The following is a 23,206-nucleotide window of genomic DNA, read 5'->3' as shown; positions in this document are numbered from 1 at the left end:
CATTGTTGAAGCCCGCACGATGACCTATAATTAATAATGTGTGTGCCATTGTGTCTATTGTGGATACTTGTTTCATTAACAACTTTACCATATCGTTTTTAAATTTATTGTGTTGCTAAAGGAATAACCTAGTGAGATGGTATCGTAATGACTTAATGTAATGCTATAAGAACGTCCTACAGGGGCGGATCCAGCCATTTTTAAAAAGGGTTCCAAACCCAGAGTAAAAAGGGGGGGGGGGGGGGTTCCAACTATATGCTCGCATTCAAATGCATTGATCGTCCAAAAAAAGGGGGGGCTTCAACCCCCGGAACCCCCTCCCCCTGGACCCGCCAATGTTTCTTGTGGGTTGCTATAAGAATGACTTAATGTGATACTATAGGAGAAGCGTGGTGTGCTCATATAAGAATTTATTCCTAGACGGATGCTAAACGAATCTCCCTGTGTGGCAGCGATGCAATATAGTGTCCTAGTGTAATGCTATACGAATGTCCTAGATAGACTTAGTGTGATGCTATAGAAATTACTTATTGTTATGATATAACTATTGCTTCTTCTGTGTTTTTGTATTAAAATGCTTTTGCTGCTTATGTTTAAAGACAATTTATTTTGTCTGTCAGCTGGTACAGTAATTCTACATTAGGAACAGATCCAATGGGATATCCATCATCAAAATTGAGTATGTTTGTTTCATAATTCTTCAAATCACGTCACTTTTTTTGTATGCACCATTAATTATGCCCCATTTATGGACATAATGTTTTCTGGTCAGAGCGTTCGTCCGTCTGTCCCGCTTCAGGTTACAGTTTATGGTCAAGGTCGTTTTTAATGCAGTTGTCGTCCAATCAACTCGAAACTTATAATAATCTTACAAATTTAAATGTCAATTTAACGGTCCGTTAAACATAGAAAATGACAGTGTTCAACGGGGGTTGTAAAACATTATTCCGACAGTCCACAAGTCCGACAGCCCCTTGGTCCGACAACCCATAAGTCCGATAACCCACTATTCCGAAAACCCTTTGCTCCGACATAATATACTAACTTTGACTATAAAAAAGATTGTAATTACGACATTAGGAACATATCCGATATCATCTGTGAAACGGATACTAGTATCCTTAACGACTCAACAAACTCATGATACACTAATCGACTCTATTAAAATACGTAAAACGGTTTTTTTCCTAGTGGAATGCTATATGAAAATGTTGAGTTATTCATTTTGATACCTAGTGTAATGCTATAAGAATGATATACTTTAGGTACGAATTGCGCAAGGTACGACTTTGTCCGCCATCAAGATTATTATAGGAAAGGGACATAATTTGACATAGACGTCGCTTTTGTTTGATTACACTGTTCATTGAGATGGTGTGCGGATAATATTCATCTTGTTTCATTAAAAGTATACCTGTAAAAAGGGTGGGATGACATGGCATCTAGCAGTTGGCCTCTGGATATCTTGAGTGACAAGATCTGTCAAGGACAAAATTCCCTGACGAGGGAAACGATACCGCTTTATCAGTTCCCGATCAAATAAAATGTCTAACGCTGTCGACCGCTCTCTGAACGTTCTTTCTTTTCTCAATCTTTCTCCTTCATTTTGCACCATCATGAACGCAGCCATTTTCTCTAACTTTGTCGTACGAGTGCTGGCAACCTCCAAGCAAGGACTGAAGCTCATACACTCGGCAATCTGTTAAACACAGGACTTCGGGAATGTCCGGAGAGCCGACAACCTTGCCTCGGAAGTTGGAGTGCTGGTTGATACTCGTTAGTTTACGATCAAACTTACGATAAAATTGTACTAACGATTTTTTATGAAACGGTAAAAAACTTACGATTTGACTTACGACCGACGTACGATCTAAGATTGTCGTACGATTTTTTTGTGAAACGATATGGCCTGGTCCCTTTTTTATTTACATATTTCTTTATATATGTGTGTATATTGGTGGTAGAGAGAGACGTCAACTTTGTTGAAATCAAAGGGCAATTACTTCTACGAGATTGTTACGAAAATTCAAAACCTTATAGCTATACCTTTCTAAAGCTGTCATAAAAATAAAAATACAACTTTTTTTGGTTTGTGCGTCTCAAGCGCTGATCCGGATAAACTTAAATCATTAACTAAAATTAAACCTCATACAGCTTGAAACCTAAAGATGTGTAAATATCTTTAAACGCGAATTGCTTTGTGACCAAAATGAATTTTGCACTTACTAGTAGGATACACTAGATTGTAGTCGTTGTTGTCAAAGTTGTCGTTCTTTCGTGCCTGAGATTTATTCAACCTGATAAAACACAGTTATCATTATTTTTAGAACAAATCAAATAATTTAATGAATAAAAACGATTATTATAGATTATTCGATTCCATTGAAACAAAGTTTATTTCAAAGCAGTATTTATAATTTACATTGAGTATTCTGTTAATAAGTTTTTCATTTGATGTTGCAAACTCTTTTTTATATCTGGTTTATTATAATTTGTCGTCTATAGCCTGTTGAAGGTTTTAAACATATATTGTGTGCAAGGACAAAAGGCATCATCATGCATGTTTATTTGAACATCGCAAAATTGATTCATTTTTTTGTTTTAGTGCCATGCACTATAATTATGTTGAACTTCTTATTTTTTTTTTAAATTACTAATAATAAAGATTAAATAATTAAAATTTTAAAGGATTGAAAACAATGTCAAAATAGACTTACATTTCTGCCAGTGAATTATTTTGGTTAATGTTCATTTCCTTGCTGCATCTTACATCTGAAAAAAAAAAAATAGATTGATAGTCAGTTATTTTGTAATGTGTAATATAGTTATTTTGTGTACGTGGTTGTTTCTTAAGCCTCGGTCACACGTTAACGGATAGCTCGAACAGATGCCTAAACGGATAACTTTTTTTCAATCCGTTCATGTCCGTTAGACGTCCGTTCTTATTCGTAAGACGTCCGTCCATATCCGTTGCATGTCCGTTAAGCGTACGTTTTATCCGTCGACGTCCGTTCTGTCCGTCTGAAAATTTTGAGCATGTTCAAAACTTTGAACGGACGTCCAACGGAAGAAATGTCCGTCGAACGTCCGTTTTGTACGGTACTCGTCCGTTTCGTTTCCGTTTTGTATTCGTTACGTGTCCGTTAGGACGCAACGTCAGATATTGCTACTACAACGATAATAGCGCTAAGTGAATATTTGATAAGGAAATTTTCTTAGAAATGCTGAAATAAATATTTCAAATTATATATGAAAATAAAGATTGATTCTTAAATTTTCAGTTTATGATATAGAAAGAATACAAATATAATATATATAGGCATCAGAAGACACAGAACATCAGAAAAAACGTTTACGAAGCATTGTCCCATGTAACAAACTCGAATCATAAAACTCGAACAATTCGCAAAATGTTCACGCAACTCTTCGAAATTGTGCATGAATGTTCTATGACCGTCTCCATATAAAATTTGCATAGATATTTTGAAAAAAAACCGAATCAATGTCTGTCCCAAGAGGGATTTAGTTATAAACTTGAAACATTTCAGTTAAAAAAATAAATTTGACATATAATTTATTAAATTGTAAGCACGATCGTTTTGTACTAAGTGTAGGCTCCAAAAATTCAAATTATAATAAATATATTAACCTTCATATTCAATTCAAAACAATAGGTTTGCAATGTCTTGCGGAAATGTCCGAGTTAAAACTTTCATGCCTTCAGAATAGTTTTACGGTCAAAAAACAAAGATTTAATTTCGTGAAGATTATATTTTGGCTTTGATTACTATACCAACAAAAAGTACTTTAAAAGTTGAAGTTGTTACACCAAATTGTATTAAGATTACAGGGTTATCTATATAAAAAAAATGATTAATGAAAATGTCTTGCAAGGTTGTCCGTTGACATTATTTGACGTCGCCACAAGCGTAATATGGGACGGATTGAACTGCATTCGCGGGTTCCTTCCTCCAAGCTAAGTTCGAGTTCCAGTTAAATTTTGAGTGAAAGTTCAAGTTTTAATTTGATTTCGAATATTTTTTCTAGTTTAAGCTCGAGTTACACTTAGAAACTTCTTGAGTTATACTGTTAGATAGAGTAAAAATTCTGGTAAGAGTTTAAATTTTGAGATCCGATGAAATTAAGAGTAAGAATGTGGTTTCTATTTTCTGTTGATGCACCTCTTTTGGTTTGAATGTATATTCTTTTATCACATTTATCTTTCATTGTGGTAAATGCACCTATTTTTGCCAATACTGATTAATGAGGGGCGGCAGGACCTTTTTCGGGACGTCGGGATCAAGTGTTTTTAAGCTCGGGATTTCGGGATTGCCCCTTTCTGGATCCGGGATTTCTTTTTTCGATGTTCGGGATGCCAGGATTTTTTTTTGTAATTCTGGACCTCGGGATTTCACGTTTTTATTCTAATATGACGTCCTTATTACGCTTTGTAAACAAAGCCGTGTTCTAATGAGCACAAAATATGTTTGACACATGCGCACGAATTTACTGTGTATATTAACGTTATTTCCATCGTTATCCTTTAAAATATATACATTTAAGCAGCTAACATAAACTTTTATTATATATTTTTTATAAAACAACATATATTTACCCTGCTTGTAATGTTTAAACTTACTAAATATGAAATGTAATGCACACACTCCTCGGGGAGGAAATGGGAAAAGCCAAACATTTTACGGTATATTCGTATGCTTCGACCTATAAAAATACTGTATTTGTCCTATTAGAATCGCAATAATTCCTTCATGTCATGTTCTATGCTCAGTTTAACATGGGTAGGCATTATATTTGACCACATTTTACACCTCTCTAACGCTCAGTGTAAAATATCGACAAATATAATGCCTACCCATGTTAAAATGAGCATAGAGCATGACATGAAGGAATTATTTCTTAATTTTAAGCCCGGGATGTCGGGATCAGGACTCCGCTGGCCTCCCCACACCCCACCCCTCATTAATGATAGTTAATTTGAAAATAATTAATTAAATCTGTGTGCCAATATTTAAGCACTCTCTGCTATACCATGTTGGCTATTTTTGTTTAAAGAACCAAAGAATGAAGAGTAAAAAAACTGGATGTCCTTTTCAGTCACGGTCTCCGACAATATCCCTTAATCACTGTCGACAGTGATCACATTGAGTGATCTAAACTCGAACCTACATCTGAACTTTTATTACTATTTTTTTAATTTTTATACCATTGTTTTCTTGATTTTTGCAAAACTTTCAGTGGCAAAATATTACATGAACATCTGCACAAAACATTTGTCTATATGAGTGGAATATTCTTTCACCAGACGGACCATTAATGTGTTTTTTAGTTTAGCAGTACTCTGTGATACATGTATATATCTCTACATAAATACATGTGTGTGTGTGTGTGTGTCTGTGTGTGTGTGTGTGTGTGTGTGTGTGTGTGTGTTAAATATTTCTCTTGTTGGAGACTGGTAAAACAAATGTATAGTACGTGTTGAATTATTATACGCCCGGTTACGGGACGTATTATGGTATACATCTGTCCGTCCGTCCGTCGTCAACATGTCGGACATTAACTCAAAAACGCTTTAACCAATTGGCATAAAACTTTAAAGAAATTGTTTATATCTATTGACGTGAGCTCCCTTTCTTTTTTTCTTTTTTTTTTTTATAAATTTTGATTTTACGTTTTCCGAGTTATAGGGTTTTATCCATTAAAAAAGGGGGATTTTCCAGTTTTCGGACAATTATAACTCAATATCGCTTTCATCAATTTTCATACAACTTTGATAAATTGTTTATATCTGTTGATGTAAATACCCTTTTGATTTTCATAAATTTCTAATATGGCATTGAGAAGTAATGAATCTTTCTGAAATTGTACCACAAGGTTCCATATCACAAATGAAAGGCTGAAATTGATTTAAAGGGTACATGTAATTGCTCAAAACGTGTCACACTTAAAATATTTTTTTTTTTATTAAGAAATTTTGAAATCAATGATATCGAAATATCATTAAAGGAAAATAACAGAAACATCAGAGATTCTTTATGAAAAATTAAATATAATCTAGGAAAGTCTTACTATAGAAATCATTGATTTGATGCAACATTTCCATATGATACATCAGCCGCCATTTTGAAAAATCACGGAAAATTCCCTTTTTTAAATCGATGTTTGACCAAATTTGCCCTGAAATTAAACTGTTTTAAGTAGTATTCTTCGCCAGCTATATGTTTGAATATACTTAATCGATTTGCAAAGTTTGTTTTTTATTTACAGATTTCTTTATTTGTTGTACAAGTAGACATGCCGGGTATCGGTAATTTAGCATTGAGTCAACGGAGAAATGACGAGAAAACGTGCATGTTTTACGATTCAGATTTAACCGAATTTAATCAAAAATTAAACTGTTAGGACCAACATTGTTTGATAGAAATATGTATTGATTTGCAAAAGTAAGAAAACGGATCAGGTTTATGAGAAAATTAAACATTATTGAAATTTGAAGCATATCGTCGCTGGGCTTCTAAAATGTCGTATATGACTTTTTTGGCTAAAAATACTTTTTGACACCAATGGTCTGGGCGGGAGGAAATCTTTGGTATAACAAAATAGCATACAGTTAGACCAATCAAAATGTGTGAAATAAGACATATTACAAAATTGCCAATGTCAGTTGTTTGTAAACTTTGCTTCCAAAATGTTGTATGGAAACTTGAAAATCGTTGTAGAATGGCTTTGGGAAAACAATAATTGTACATTTCTTTATTTCTGTGAAAATGATTTAAGTTCTTGGATAATCCAGAAATATCAAAGTTTTTATTTCACTGCTATTTACAAAAATGTTCAAGGTCACATACGACATTTTGGAAGCATGCATTTTGTCAAAATTTTCAAAGCCTGTTTGTGAGATATTTTTTTCTTTAAAAATTTACAACATTTTAGAAGCCCAGCGACGATATATGCATTTTATATAGGGAAATATAATACAAAATGGCGGCTATTATACGTCACAAAAGTCACGTGATGTCTAACTTAGTTGGATATGGGTGGCATTGCCCTTTGGTGGCATTGCCCTTTGTCGGCTTTTTTTAAGAACAAACCAAAACCAGTTACACAGAAACATTTTGAATATTTATGCGATTTACATGTATAATAATTGTCGCCTTTAATTTTTCCGTATATCTTATTCGTCCGTTTTATCCGGTACGGTTAGGTGTCCGTTTTATGCGGTACTCGTCCGTTGGATGTACGTTCAATATCCGTTATGTCCGGTACGTTTCCGTTTCTCGTACGTTACATATCCGGTGTGTGTCCGTTATGCATTCGTTACGCGTCCGTTTTATTTTATTTGGTCAGTACATCAACGGACTCCCAACGGATATCAATGATGTCAACGGACAACTTTTATTTAATTTCATCCGTTAGGCTTCCGTTCGTGCTTTTCAGTAAAGTGTGACCGAGGCTTTATGTTTTTATTTTCATTTGGCTTTCTTAAGGGGGTAGGGGCTGTTTTCCTTTGTATCTTTATTTTAAGAAGATTGTGTTTTTTTCAAAATGCCTTTCCATCGTTTTGTTAACATTAAATATATTTTCGAACCTATAAATATTCCTTTTGCGCCTTGGCCCACAGCGCGTGCAACAAAATTGCTGTAGTACATATTCAGAAATATTTATGAAGACTGAACACTAATGGGTGGGTAACAGCAGCTGTAATATTTGGAGCAGGATCTGCTTTCCTGCCAAATATATCCGTAGTTATTTCCATTGGCATTCCATTCTGGTCTATTTACTACAGGACGTTAATTGTTATTTTTCTCTCGTCATAAATATAAGATAAAATGAAAACTATGTCAAATGTTAAAAATTACCTGAACAGCTTATAATATATATATATTAGTAAGACAAATGTGTTTGAGAATGTTTTAATGAAAAAAAAATAATTACATTTAAAGACCATGTTATTCTCTTCTTTCATGTGCTTTCTCATAATGTCTGTATTCCACAAGATCTCCCATCACAGGCGCTTATCTTTTTTTCAAATTTCATTTTTGGAATTTATTTTAAATTGGAATACAGGGGCATTGTTCATACAAAACTCTTATTGTTAAGTAATACGATGATAGCAAAAAAAAATTAAAAAGTGGGGAAATAAGTAAAAGAACTGAAGGACTTAAACAATTAAAAAAAATTTAATTGGAAATTTAAAACAAAAATAAAAGGGGAGGGGGCATTCCAAAGCGAATGTGACTCCAATGTGATAAATTTTGGTCGCCTATAATTTTTGTACACTATTTTCCATGAGATTTGTTTCCTACTAATGTGTAAGAGCCAAAAAAACGAAACTACAAACTGAAAATGAAAGAGGACAATGACTAACTTTTAGACTTTAACACTTAAAAAGAAATGGTTTTATTAGCTATTGCTTGTCACTTTTAGAAGATTGTTCCCTTACCACACCAAAACTATTTTTAATCTACTCCATCCTTATAAATGAATTATTTTTATAAAAGTTATACACAGACGTGGCGCCGGAATAACTTAGGACGCGAGGCGGAAAGGGTGTGGGGGTAATTTTAACCCATGTCCACCTGTACATCCGTACGTATTAATGAACAAATGGCAATTTTTTAGTTTTCGCAGTTTTAACCTCATTTTGCCTCAACAAAATGTTATGAAATTTATACACCTTACTTGTACCACTTTAACAATGAGCAAATCACATTCCGCATAGCAAGTCATAAAAAGCCCCGATGCATAATATACTATATATATATATAAAGAGGACTGCTTCAAATGCCATCAGTACCACTGAGCCTAAGTGTACACATGAAACTATGGAACACCATGACTGTCTTCTGATGTTGATTGTTTAATATGTTCGATGCTTTATGCATTATGTTCAGCAGTATGTATATTATGTTCAGTAGATATCCTATTATGTTCAGTAGTTATAACATTATGTTTAGTAGTTTTTACATTATATTCGGTGCTTTGGTAATTATGTTCAGTAGTTTCATTATTATATGCAGTGGTATTTAAATTATGTTCGGTACTTCTGACGTTATATTCAGTACATTTTTCATTATGTTCAGTACTTTCGACATTATGTTCAGTAGATTCAATATTATTTGCAGTACATCATGTAATATACCTTCAGCAGTCCCGCTTTCTTTATATTAAGTAGATTATTCATTATGTTCAGTAAAAGCATCTGTATTATATTCGGTTCGTTCAACTTTATGTTCAGTGGTTGTATCATTATGATGATGTAGTAAAAGTGGTTGTATCATTATGATGATGTAATAAAAGTCGGGAAGTCAATAACGGAAATTGTCGGAAAAAAACGAACGCGGATATTTTTGACGGCCGTTTTATTCATGAACACCTTTACGTGATTGAATTAAAATGGAAGAAATGGAAGCAGTTTTAAATCGGTGTGGTTTACGTGTCCAAGTTGGCATTTTTCACCAGGAAAAATAACTCCTGACTTAATTTGTAAGTTGTCGCTACAAGATTTCGCATATTTAGGTATGATCGACAGGAGAAAAATAATGGAATAAAAAATAGCTTGTGTTCATTTCAGCAGCAATATTTTGACTAAGATAGCTCGAACTAATGCCTAACGGATAACTTTTTTTCCAATCCGTTCGGAATTCATGTCCGCTAGACGTCCGTTCTTATCTGTTAGACGTCCGTCCATATCCGTTGCATGTAAGTTTAGCATACGTTTAATCCGTCGACGTCCGTTCTGTCAGGTGGAAAATTTTGAGCATGTTCAAAACATTGAACTGACGTCCATTGGATGAAATGTCCGTTGAACGTCCGGTAGGCGTCTGTTTTGTACGGGACTCGTCCGTTTCACTTCCGTTTTGTATTCGTAACGTATCCGTTATACATCCGTTTGAGGTCTGGCAGATAAATTCACCAACGGACTTCTAACGGACGTCTAACGGATAAAACGGATGTTGAACGAATGTGAATCGGACTTCTACCGGACGTATAACGGATTAAACGGATGATGAACCCATCTTAAGGTGGTATGGGTGTCTTCCTCCATCTTGGATCGTAAAAAACAAAGAATCAAAGGTCCAGATTTTCCATCAAGTTAGCAAAATTTGATGCAGGAATGCAGATGTTTAATGTACATTTTCATTTAAAAGTACCAATTTATAAGAATATAACTTCTAAATATTGATATTTTTGCAAATGTTAATTATTTTTGGTTGTTTTTATTTTTTTTTAAATTGGCATTTTAAGGGGAGGTAACTCTAAAAAAGTGCATTTTCTGAAGGATTCTGTATGGAATTTTCCTATTTTGTATTTTAGCCGGAAAAAACGTACGGTGACCCTATCTTTTCTTTTGATATTCTCAAAGCAGTGTCTGAAAGCTATATTTTCCTGAAGTATTTAACAATTCTATCATTTTGTTTAGTTTCTAATCACAAAATGGTATTTTTTCCTGTATAATCCATACAAAATGTGTCATTTTGTCCCGTCCTGTAGCTTGAGAAAATGCGCGGTGACCTATCATTTTTATTATGTTTTTCAACATGTATCAATAGATACAACGTTTTGGCAAAGTAAGAACAAATTCTATCATTTTTATTTTAGACTCCCATACCACCTTAAACGGATAAATGCCAATTGAAAATTTCGCGTCTGAAATGCCAATTAGCCTTTCTTAAGATTCATGAATTCTTATTATTCATAATCGATCTTAGAGTAAGGGCACGTCTTCACAATCAAGCAGCTTTTATTCAGTCCAGACACTGCCCTTTGGCGGCACTAGCTTGTGGTATAACGGATAAAATTGATGTTGAACGAATGTGAAACGGACTTCTACCGGACGTATAACGGATAAAATGGATGATGAAGGGATCTGAAACGGATAAATGCCAATTGATAATTTCGTGTCAGGATTGTCAATTATGGGTACGTCAGATTTCTTGAGGTTCATGAATTCTTATTATTCATAATCGGTCTTAGAGTAAGGGCACGTCTTCACTATCCAGCAGCTCTTATTCAGGCAAGACACTGCCCTTTAGAGGTAGTTTGAAGAACAAACCAAAAACCTTAATTGGGGATACAAAAGATTTTAAGTTTTTTATGGGTAAGAAATGAGGAGCCGCAAAGCACCCATCACCTTTAACCGGTAAAAAAATGAGAAGTCTCTTGCGAAATTGTCTCTTTTTATTTTGTTATTCATTGGAACGCTTTATATCAAAGGAGAAAAGGGGAGGGTAAACACACAATTGATCATGCCAAGAAATTGCCTCCGTTGAAATTCTGCAAACATCCCATAGAGAAAATCACATGGATGATTAATATTGACCATTTGGTATATAGCTGTGTTCTAAATGATACGTACATGAAAGTCCTAAATTAATTTGTTGAATGAAATCAAATCTTTAAATACTAATGGGTGCCGTTGGAGGTCGACCGGAATTTTTAGCTCGGATTTCTTGGCATGTAACAGATAGAAAACTCAGGATTAGAATTCATAGAACAAAAAAGGGGCAGTGGCAAATATTTCATGTATATTTTGAACACAGAGAGAACTACCCCGGCACCCTTTGCCGTAAAACTTTCTTTTTCTTATTTGTGCCTTCGGATTTCTTTCTTTGCGGGCGTATACTCCAAGCAAACAACATGCATGTGTATAACGGCACTTTAGATTTTTGTATTAAATAAAGAAAGTTGCCGATCCGGTGCATGAACAGATTGGTTAGAAAGCAAGGTTTTAATTTTAATTAGATTGGAAAGCTTAATTCGAGGGCTGAAAATAGAGAGCACAAAAAAAGGGGGGGGTAGTCCACAGGGAATATTTTTAAAACAGTTAAATCGATTTTAAGCAGCGATTCCAGTGCTTCTTTGGGAATGAAAAACTTGTTATTACTCTTAGTCAAAATATTGCTGCTGAAATGAACACAAGCTATTTTTTATTCCATTATTTTTCTCCTGTCGATCATACCTAAATATGCGAAATCTTGTTGCGACAACTTACAAATTAAATCAGGAGTTATTTTTTCCTTGTGAAAAATGCCAACTGGGGAACGTAAACCACACCGATTTAAAACTGCTTCCATTTCTTCCATTTTAATTCAATCACGTAAAGGTGTTCATGAATAAAACGTCCGTTAAAAATATCCGCGTTCATTGTTGAAGGCCGTACGGTGACCTATAGTTGTTAATGTTTGTGTCATTTTGGTCTTTTGTGGATAGTTGTCTCATTGCCAATCATACCACATCTTCTTTTTTATATTGAAGTAAAGCATCTTTAATGACAAACTCATTAGAGCATTTGTATTAATCAAGTATTTGCTGGCGTATCCGTATCGACGTATCGTATACATGTAACACGTATACGAGGAAAGGATAAATTAACTTAAGTAAATTTGGTCCCGATGAAAATATTTTCCAATGCTTTTAATTCTAATTTAGTTTTAAACTCATTATCATTATGTTATACACATCTGTCTGATACGTATACGTGCACGTATCCAGAAACGTGAATAGCCTACTTTAAGTGTTTAAAAAGTGCCCAACATTTTTCATCAGATGAACTAAAACTTTGAGGCCAAAATTGTCCCTTACCAGACACACAACTTTTCGCAAACTACATGTAGTAACGGTGTTTTGTTATTACTTTAAAATTGGTCCGTAGGGTTATTAAAATGGATGAGGTTGTTCTGAAATACTCTTCAAATAGAGTGGTCAGAAAATCTCAGACAATAAAACATCTTTTTTTAAGGTGGTATGGGAGTATAAATTAAAAATAATAGAATTTGTTCAAACTTGGCCTAATCGTATACTATAGTGTAATATGTTCATAAATATAATAAAAAATGATAGGTCACCGAGCATTTCCTCCAACTACCGGTTGTGACAAAATGAATGGATTATACGGCAAATATATGTTGGGGTTTCTGCAAAAAGAATTCAAAGATAATTTTTACTCGACTTTTGTCTCAAATATGCTGTTTGCAGCTGTCCTAAGTCAGGAATCTGATGTACAGTAGTTGTCGTTTGTTTGTGTAATTTATACGTGTTTCTCGTTTCTCGTTTTTTTTTTATATAGATTAGACCGTTGGTTTTCCCGTTTGAATGGTTTTACACTAGTAATTTTGGGGCCCTTTATAGCTTGTTGTTCGGTGTGAGCCAAGGCTCCGCGTCGAAGGCCGTACATTGACCCATAATGGTTTACTTTTTTTAATTGTTATTTGGATGGAGAGTTGTCTCATTGGCACTCACACCATATATATCTTCCTATATCTAAACAGTCTAAAATATTGTTTTTACATTTCATTAAAGGAGTCATCAACTGTTTTAAACAGGTCGGGAACACTACCTTATATGGATATGCATGAATTAGCATACTTATGTCCTTGCACGTGTAATTGTTTATTTACCTGTGACGCAATTCATTTTTACCTTGGTTTTTGACCAATCCACTAAAACAAAATGAGTAACAATGCATGTTGGACTACTACACGGGTGTCATTCGGTTTACCGAGAGAAATGATCGTGAAAGAATATCTAACGGCGATCCAAGTATTGAGAGACGATTGTGAAAGTTCTGGTAACGGATCGTGAAAGACATTTAATCGAGAAGACATACGAAAGGTAAATACATATTATAATTTAATTAATTGCACAGAAAAATTAACGACAAAATAAAACTGTCTGTCAAAATGGTTCAACATTATGATCAGTATGTGAGAATATCGAGTTTTAAAAGTACATATTAGTTATTACAAAACAACAAAAGGTAGATTGCTTCTCGACATTTCAATGACATAAAAAATGTAAACAAACATGATTTTTTCACAAATTCGACTAGAAAAACTACTTTTATACGAATAAGGGCATTCTATTTGAAATTATCAAATGGTTCTCATAGTTATTTTGTATAAATATACTATGAAACTGTAAGTAAAGAACTATTTATACAAAAATTGATTTTTCGGATCGTGAAAGATCACGTACCGCATTTTTGAAGATCGTGAAAAGGATCGTGAAAGATCTAATGCTACAAAGACGTTCAAATTATTCTTCAATCATATCATAACTAATATTTGTTATTGGTATTGAGAAAAGCCTTATAGGTCAACATCCTCAATCGGTTTAAGCTTTTCAAAGTATTAATATTTTCAGAAAATGAAATGTAAAATATTTATAGATGATTGTAGGATGAAGCTTTTTATTGTCATGTGAAGTACTCATTTATCACGAGTTATAGGATACCCACATTTTGTATATTGGATCCTATAAACTACATGTCCGTCAGACAGGATTCACCTGACCCCGAATTTTCCTTATTTCATGGATGAAGATTCATTTTGGTGGTCAAGTCCGCACCGCGGATTCGTTAAGCTTGAGGATAACTGTCTGTTGTTATGATTGTGAGGTGTACATTTTCGACTTCTGCGAGGTTTCAAATAACATCGAACTCATTATCATACATTATTCGGCAATGCTCGTTTTATGTTGTCTAGCCTTTTGGATATATATCTGAATGCTATAGCGCCATGGTATTTCGTGTATGGTGTACATGTCTGTCTGCATGTTTCATATATGACCGTGATGACGTCAATTGTATTTGAAATAATATTGAATGATAGTAAGATGTCCATGTCTGGCTGTCGGTCAGGGTTCATATACTTTTGACCTTATGTTTCGAATTAATTGGCCAGGCATAACTTTTACATTTGTCAATTTCTAATTAAGGCATTGTAAGGATCGGAACACATTTATTTGGTCTGCGGGATATTTGTATATATCTGTATGTCATGGTTCATCTGACCTAGCACTCTTTTTATGAACCATTGACAATCATAATTTAAAAAAAAGAAAATGTGGTATGATTGCTAAAGAGACAACTATCCACAAGAGACCAAAATGACACAGACATTATAAACTATAGGTCACCATTCGGCTTTCAACAATGAGCAAAGCCCATACCGCATAGTCAGCTATAAAACGCCAGATATGACAATGTAAAACAATTCAAACGAGAAAACTAACGGCCTTATTTGTATAAAAAAATGAACGATAAACAAATATGTAACACAAAACAAACAACAACCACTGAATTACAGGCTCCTGACTTTGGACAGGCACATACATAAATAATGTGGCGGGGTTAGACATGTTAGCGGGATCCCAACCCTCCCCTAACCTGAGACAGTGGTATAACAACCGCGCTGAAGTACATCCATTATTCATAGTTCATTATTCATTATTCAATAATGAATAATGAAATAGTTCAATATTCAATATTCAATATTGAAAAATGAATAATGAATAATGAAATGGTTTATGTTTCAATATTCAAAATGAAGCGGTGAATAGTGAAAAAAATATAGAAAAAATAGCTATATTTTGATTCGAAATGTCCATTAGACGGTTTACGGAGGACCTAAATGCCAAAATATGCATAAAAATGAGGAAATATAAAAAAAGAAGATGTGGTATGATTGCCAATGAGACAAATATCCAGAAAGACAACAATGACACATACATTAACAACTATAGCTCACCGTACAGCCTTCAACAATGAGCAAAGCCCATACCGCATAGTCAGCTATTAAAGGTTCCGCAACGAATATTAGAAGACCTAAATGCCAAAATACGCGTGAAAATTAAGAAATAGCCAATTTTGAATAATGAAATGGATATTTTGAATAATGGAATGGACTGCGGCGACCCTTTAGCCCCTATTTATAGATAAACCTTATACCTCATTCAAAAAGTGATTACAAGACGAACAAAATGTATATAGTCAATATGTTCCGCAACGAATATAAGAAGACCTAAATGCCAAAATACGCGTGAAAATTAAGAAATAGTCAATTTTGAATAATGAAATGGATATTTGGAATAATGGAATGGACTGCGGCGACCCTTTAGCCCCTAATTATAGATAAACTATATACCTCATTCGAAAGCTGATTGCAAGACAAACAAGATGTATATAGTCAATATGTTCCGCAACAAATATTAGAAGACCTAAATGCCAAAATACGCGTAAAGATTAAGAAACAGCCAATTTTAAATAATGAAATGGATATTTTGAATAATGGAATGGACGGTGCCGACCCTTTAGCCCCTATTTATAGATAAACCTTATACCTCATTCGAAAGCTGCTGATAACAAGACGAACAAAATGTATATAGTCAATATGTTCCGCAACGAATATTAGAAGACCTAAATGCCAAAATACGCGTGAAAATTAAGAAATAGTCAATTTTGAATAATGAAATGGATATTTGGAATAATGGAATGGACTGCGGCGACCCTTTAGCCCCTAATTATAGATAAACTATATACCTCATTCGAAAGCTAATTACAAGACAAACAAGATGTATATAGTCAATATGTTCCGCAACGAATATTAGAAGACCTAAATGCCAAAATACGCGTGAAAATTAAGAAATAGCCAATTTTGAATAATCAAATGGATATTTTGCATAATGGAATGGACTGCTGCGACCCTTTATCCCCTAATTATAGATAAACTTTATACCTCATTCGAAAGCTGATTACAAGACGAACAAAATGTATATAGTCAATATGTTCCGCAACGAATATTAGAAGACCTGATTGCCGAAATACGCGTGAAGATTAAGAAATAGCCAATTTTGAATAATGAAATGGATATTTTGAATAATAGAATGGAGTGCGGCGACCCTTTAGCCCCTAATTATAGATAAACCTTATACCTCATTCGAAAGCTGATTACAAGACGAACAAAATGTATATAGTCAATATGTTCCGCAACGAATATTAGAAGACCTGATTGCCAAAATACGCGTGAAGATTAAGAAATAGCCAATTTTGAATAATGAAATGGATATTTTGATAATGGAATGGAGTGCGGCGACCCTTTAGCCCCTATTTATAGATAAACCTTATACCTCATTCGAAAGCTGATTACAAGAGAAACAAAATGTATATAGTCAATATGTTCCGCAACGAATATTAGAAGACCTAAATGCCAAAATACGCGTGACAATTAAGAAATAGTCAATTTTGAATAATGAAATGGATCATCTTTTGAATAATGGAATGGACTGCGGGGCCCCTTTGGCCCTTAATTATAGATGAACTATATATACCTCATTCGAAAGCTGATTACAAGACGAACAAGATGTATATAGTCAATATGTTCCGCAACGAATATTAGAAGACCTGATTGCCAAAATACGCGTGAAGATTAAGAAACAGCCAATTTTGAGTAATGAAATGGATATTTTGAATAATGGAATGGACTGTTGCGACCCTTTAGCCCTATTATAGATAAACCTTATACCTCGTTCGAAAGCTGATTACTAGTGGAACAAAATGTATATAGTCAATATGTTCCGAAACGAATATTAAAAGACCTAAATGCCAAAATACGCGTGAAAATTAAGAAATAGCCAATTTTGAATAATGAAATGGATATTTTGAATAATGGAATGGACTGCGGCGACCCTTTAGCCCCTATTATGGATTATCCTTATACCTCATTCGAAAGCTGATTACAAGACGAACAAAATGTATTTAGTCAATATGTTCCGCAACCAATATTACAAGACCTGATAGCCAAAATACGCGTGAAGATTAAGAAACAGCCAATTTTGAATAATGAAATGGATATTTTGAATAATGGAATGGACTGTGGCGACCCTTTAGCCCCTATTATAGATAAACCTTATACCTCGTTCGAAAGCTGATTACAAGAGAAACAAAATGTATATAGTCAATATGTTCCGCAACGAATATTAGAAGACCTAAATGCCAAAATATGCGTGAAAATTAAGAAATAGCCAATTTGAATAATGAAATGGATATTTTGAATAATGGAATGGACTGCGGCGACCCTTTAGCCCCTATTATGGATTAACCTTATACCTCATTCGAAAGCTGATTACAAGACGAACAAAATGTATATAGTTATATATAGTTATTTAAAATTGGCTATTTCTTAATTTTCACGCGTATTTTGGCATTTAGGTCTTCTAATATTCGTTGCGGAACATATTGACTATATACATTTTGTTCGTCTTGTAATCAGCTTTCGAATGAGGTATAACGTTTATCTATAATAAGGGGCTAAAGGGTCGCCGCACTCCATTCCATTATTCAAAATATCCATTTCATTATCCAAAATTGGCTATTTCTTAATCTTCACGCGTATTTTGGCAATCAGGTCTTCATATACTCGTTGCGGAACATATTGAGTATATACATTTTGTTCGTCTTGTAATCAAGTTTCGAATGAGGTATAAGGTTTACCTATAATTAGGGGATAAAGGGTCGCCGCAGTCCATTCCATTATTCAAAATATCCATTTCATTATTCAAAATTGACTATTTCCTAATTTTTTCTCGCGTATTTTGGCATTTGGGTCTTCTAATATTGGTTGCGGAACATATTGACTATATACATTTTGTTTGTCTTGTAATCAGCTTTCGAATGAGGTATAAGGTTTATCTATAATTAGGGCTAAAGGGTCGCCGCACTCCATTCCGTTATTCAAAATATCCATTTCATTATTCAAAATTGGCTGTTTCTTAATTTTCACGCGTATTTTGGCATTTAGGTTTTAATATTCGTTGCGGAACATATTGACTATATACATTTTGTTCGTCTTGTAATCAGCTTTCGAATGAGGTATAACGTTTATCTATAATTAGGGGCTAAAGGGTCGCCGCACTCCATTTCATTATTCAAAATATCCATTTCATTATTCATAATTGGCTATTTCTTAATCTTCACGCGTATTTTAGCAATCAGGTCTTCTAATATTCGTTGCGGAACATATTGACTATATACATTTTGTTCGTCTTGTAATCAGCTTTCGAATGAGGTATAAGGTTTATCTATAATTAGGGGATAAAGGGTCGCCGCAGTCCATTCCATTATTCAAAATATCTATTTCATTATTCAAAATTGACTATTTCCTAATTTTCACGCGTATTTTGGCATTTAGGTCTTCTAATATTCGTTGCGGAACATATTGACTATATACATTTTGTTCGTCTTGTAATCAGCTTTCGAATGAAGTATAAGGTTTATCTATAATTAGGGCTAAAGGGTCGCCGCACTCCATTCCATTATTCAAAATATCCATTTCATTATTGATAATTGGCTATTTCTTAATCTTCACGCGTATTTTAGCAATCAGGTCTTCTAATATTCGTTGCGGAACATATTGACTATATACATTTTGTTCGTCTTGTAATCAGCTTTCGAATGAGGTATAAGGTTTATCTATAATTAGGGGATAAAGGGTCGCCGCAGTCCATTCCATTATTCAAAATATCCATTTCATTATTCAAAATTGACTATTTCCTAATTTTCACGCGTATTTTGGCATTTAGGTCTTCTAATATTGGTTGTGGAACATATTGACTATATACATTTTGTTCGTCTTGTAATCAGCTTTCGAATGAAGTATAAGGTTTATCTATAATTAGGGCTAAAGGGTCGCCGCACTCCATTCCATTATTCAAAATATCCATTTCATTATTCAAAAATGGCTGTTTCTTAATTTTCACGCGTATTTTGGCATTTAGGTCTTCTAATATTCGTTGCGGAACATATTGACTATATACATGTTGTTCGTCTTGTAATCAGCTTTCGAATGAGGTATAACATTTATCTATAATTAGGGGCTAAAGGGTCGCCGCACTCCATTCCATTATTCAAAATATCCATTTCATTATTCAAAATTGGCTGTTTCTTAATTTTCACGCGTATTTTGGCATTTAGGTCTTCTAATAATTGTTGCGGAACATATTGACTATATACATTTTGTTCGTCTTGTAATCAGCTTTCGAATGAGGTATAAGGTTTATCTATAATTAGGGGCTAAAGGGTCGCCGCACTCCATTCCATTATTCAAAATATCCATTTCATTATTCAAAATTGACTATTTCCTAATTTTCACGCGTATTTTGGCATTTAGGTTTTCTAATATTGGTCGGGGAACATATTGACTATATACATTTTGTTCGTCTTGTAATCAGCTTTCGAATGAGGTATAAGGTTTATCTATAATTAGGGGCTAAAGGGTCGCTGCACTCCATTCCATTATTTAAAATATCCATTTCATTATACAAAATTGGCTGTTTCTTAATTTTCACGCGTATTTTGGCATTTAGGTCTTATAATATTCGTTGCGGAACATATTGACTATAAACATTTAGTTTGTCTTGTAATCAGCTTTCGAATGAGGTATAAGGTTAATCCATAATAGGGGCTAAAGGGTCGCCGCACTCCATTCCATTATTCAAAATATCCATTTCATTATTCAAAATTGGCTGTTTCTTAATTTTCACGCGTATTTTGGCATTTAGGTCTTCTAATATTCGTTGCGGAACATATTGACTATATAAATTTTGTTCCTCTAGTAATCAGCTTTCGAACGAGGTATAAGGTTTATCTATAATAGGGGCTAAAGGGTCGGCACCGTCCATTCCATTATTCAAAATATCCATTTCATTATTCAAAATTGGCTGTTTCTTAATCTTCAAGCGTATTTTGGCATTTAGGTCTTCTAATATTCGTTGCGGAACATATTGACTATATACATTTTGTTCGTCTTGTAATCAGCTTTCGAATGAGGTATAACGTTTATCTATAATAAGGGGCTAAAGGGTCGCCGCACTCCATTCCATTATTCAAAATATCCATTTCATTATCCAAAATTGGCTATTTCTTAATCTTCACGCGTATTTTGGCAATCAGGTCTTCATATACTCGTTGCGGAACATATTGAGTATATACATTTTGTTCGTCTTGTAATCAAGTTTCGAATGAGGTATAAGGTTTACCTATAATTAGGGGATAAAGGGTCGCCGCAGTCCATTCCATTATTCAAAATATCCATTTCATTATTCAAAATTGACTATTTCCTAATTTTTTCTCGCGTATTTTGGCATTTGGGTCTTCTAATATTGGTTGCGGAACATATTGACTATATACATTTTGTTTGTCTTGTAATCAGCTTTCGAATGAGGTATAAGGTTTATCTATAATTAGGGCTAAAGGGTCGCCGCACTCCATTCTGTTATTCAAAATATCCATTTCATTATTCAAAATTGGCTGTTTCTTAATTTTCACGCGTATTTTGGCATTTAGGTTTTAATATTCGTTGCGGAACATATTGACTATATACATTTTGTTCGTCTTATAATCAGCTTTCGAATGAGGTATAACGTTTATCTATAATTAGGGGCTAAAGGGTCGCCGCACTCCATTTCATTATTCAAAATATCCATTTCATTATTCATAATTGGCTATTTCTTAATCTTCACGCGTATTTTAGCAATCAGGTCTTCTAATATTCGTTGCGGAACATATTGACTATATACATTTTGTTCGTCTTGTAATCAGCTTTCGAATGAGGTATAAGGTTTATCTATAATTAGGGGATAAAGGGTCGCCGCAGTCCATTCCATTATTCAAAATATCCATTTCATTATTCAAAATTGACTATTTCCTAATTTTCACGCGTATTTTGGCATTTAGGTCTTCTAATATTCGTTGCGGAACATATTGACTATATACATTTTGTTCGTCTTGTAATCAGCTTTCGAATGAAGTATAAGGTTTATCTATAATTAGGGCTAAAGGGTCGCCGCACTCCATTCCATTATTCAAAATATCCATTTCATTATTGATAATTGGCTATTTCTTAATCTTCACGCGTATTTTAGCAATCAGGTCTTCTAATATTCGTTGCGGAACATATTGACTATATACATTTTGTTCGTCTTGTAATCAGCTTTCGAATGAGGTATAAGGTTTATCTATAATTAGGGGATAAAGGGTCGCCGCAGTCCATTCCATTATTCAAAATATCCATTTCATTATTCAAAATTGACTATTTCCTAATTTTCACGCGTATTTTGGCATTTAGGTCTTCTAATATTGGTTGTGGAACATATTGACTATATACATTTTGTTCGTCTTGTAATCAGCTTTCGAATGAAGTATAAGGTTTATCTATAATTAGGGCTAAAGGGTCGCCGCACTCCATTCCATTATTCAAAATATCCATTTCATTATTCAAAAATGGCTGTTTCTTAATTTTCACGCGTATTTTGGCATTTAGGTCTTCTAATATTCGTTGCGGAACATATTGACTATATACATGTTGTTCGTCTTGTAATCAGCTTTCGAATGAGGTATAACATTTATCTATAATTAGGGGCTAAAGGGTCGCCGCACTCCATTCCATTATTCAAAATATCCATTTCATTATTCAAAATTGGCTGTTTCTTAATTTTCACGCGTATTTTGACATTAAGGTCTTGTAATATTGGTTGCGGAACATATTGACTATATACATTTTGTTCGTCTTGTAATCAGCTTTCGAATGAGGTATAAGGTTAATCCATAATAGGGGCTAAAGGGTCGCCGCAGTCCAGTCCATTATTCAAAATATCCATTTCATTATTCAAAATTGGCTATTTCTTAATTTTCACGCGTATTTTGGCATTTAGGTCTTCTAATATTCGTTGCGGAACATATTGACTATATACATTTTGTTCGTCTTGTAATCAGCTTTCGAATGAGGTATAAGGTTTATCTATAATTAGGGCTGAAGGGTCGCCGCACTCCATTCCATTATTCAAAATATCCATTTCATTATTCAAAATTGGCTGTTTCTTAATTTTCACGCGTATTTTGGCATTTAGGTCTTCTAATAATTGTTGCGGAACATATTGACTATATACATTTTGTTCGTCTTGTAATCAGCTTTCGAATGAGGTATAAGGTTTATCTATAATTAGGGGCTAAAGGGTCGCCGCACTCCATTCCATTATTCAAAATATCCATTTCATTATTCAAAATTGACTATTTCCTAATTTTCACGCGTATTTTGGCATTTAGGTTTTCTAATATTGGTCGGGGAACATATTGACTATATACATTTTGTTCGTCTTGTAATCAGCTTTCGAATGAGGTATAAGATTTATCTATAATTAGGGGCTAAAGGGTCGCTGCACTCCATTCCATTATTTAAAATATCCATTTCATTATACAAAATTGGCTGTTTCTTAATTTTCACGCGTATTTTGGCATTTAGGTCTTATAATATTCGTTGCGGAACATATTGACTATAAACATTTAGTTTGTCTTGTAATCAGCTTTCGAATGAGGTATAAGGTTAATCCATAATAGGGGCTAAAGGGTCGCCGC

The 23,206-nt window shown here is 33.9% G+C and overlaps 1 protein-coding gene across 1 annotated transcript in view; it reads right to left on the bottom strand.

Annotated features, from left to right (window-relative positions):
• LOC143076053 (uncharacterized) overlaps positions 1-23,206 on the bottom strand; it is a 188,089-nt gene that overhangs the window by 133,988 nt on the left and 30,895 nt on the right. The window contains exons 5-6 of the mRNA XM_076251681.1: positions 2,718-2,772; positions 2,227-2,297 (exon numbers count right to left, since the gene is read on the bottom strand). Of these exons, the coding sequence (XP_076107796.1) occupies positions 2,227-2,297; positions 2,718-2,772 (126 nt within the window). The remainder of the gene's footprint in view (positions 1-2,226; positions 2,298-2,717; positions 2,773-23,206) is intronic.

This window comes from Mytilus galloprovincialis, chromosome 5 (assembly GCF_965363235.1).
Source record: "Mytilus galloprovincialis chromosome 5, xbMytGall1.hap1.1, whole genome shotgun sequence".
Classification (NCBI taxonomy): domain Eukaryota; kingdom Metazoa; phylum Mollusca; class Bivalvia; order Mytilida; family Mytilidae; genus Mytilus; species Mytilus galloprovincialis.
The sequence above is the reverse complement of the archived record's forward strand: the minus strand, read 5'-3'. Positions and strand labels throughout refer to the sequence as shown.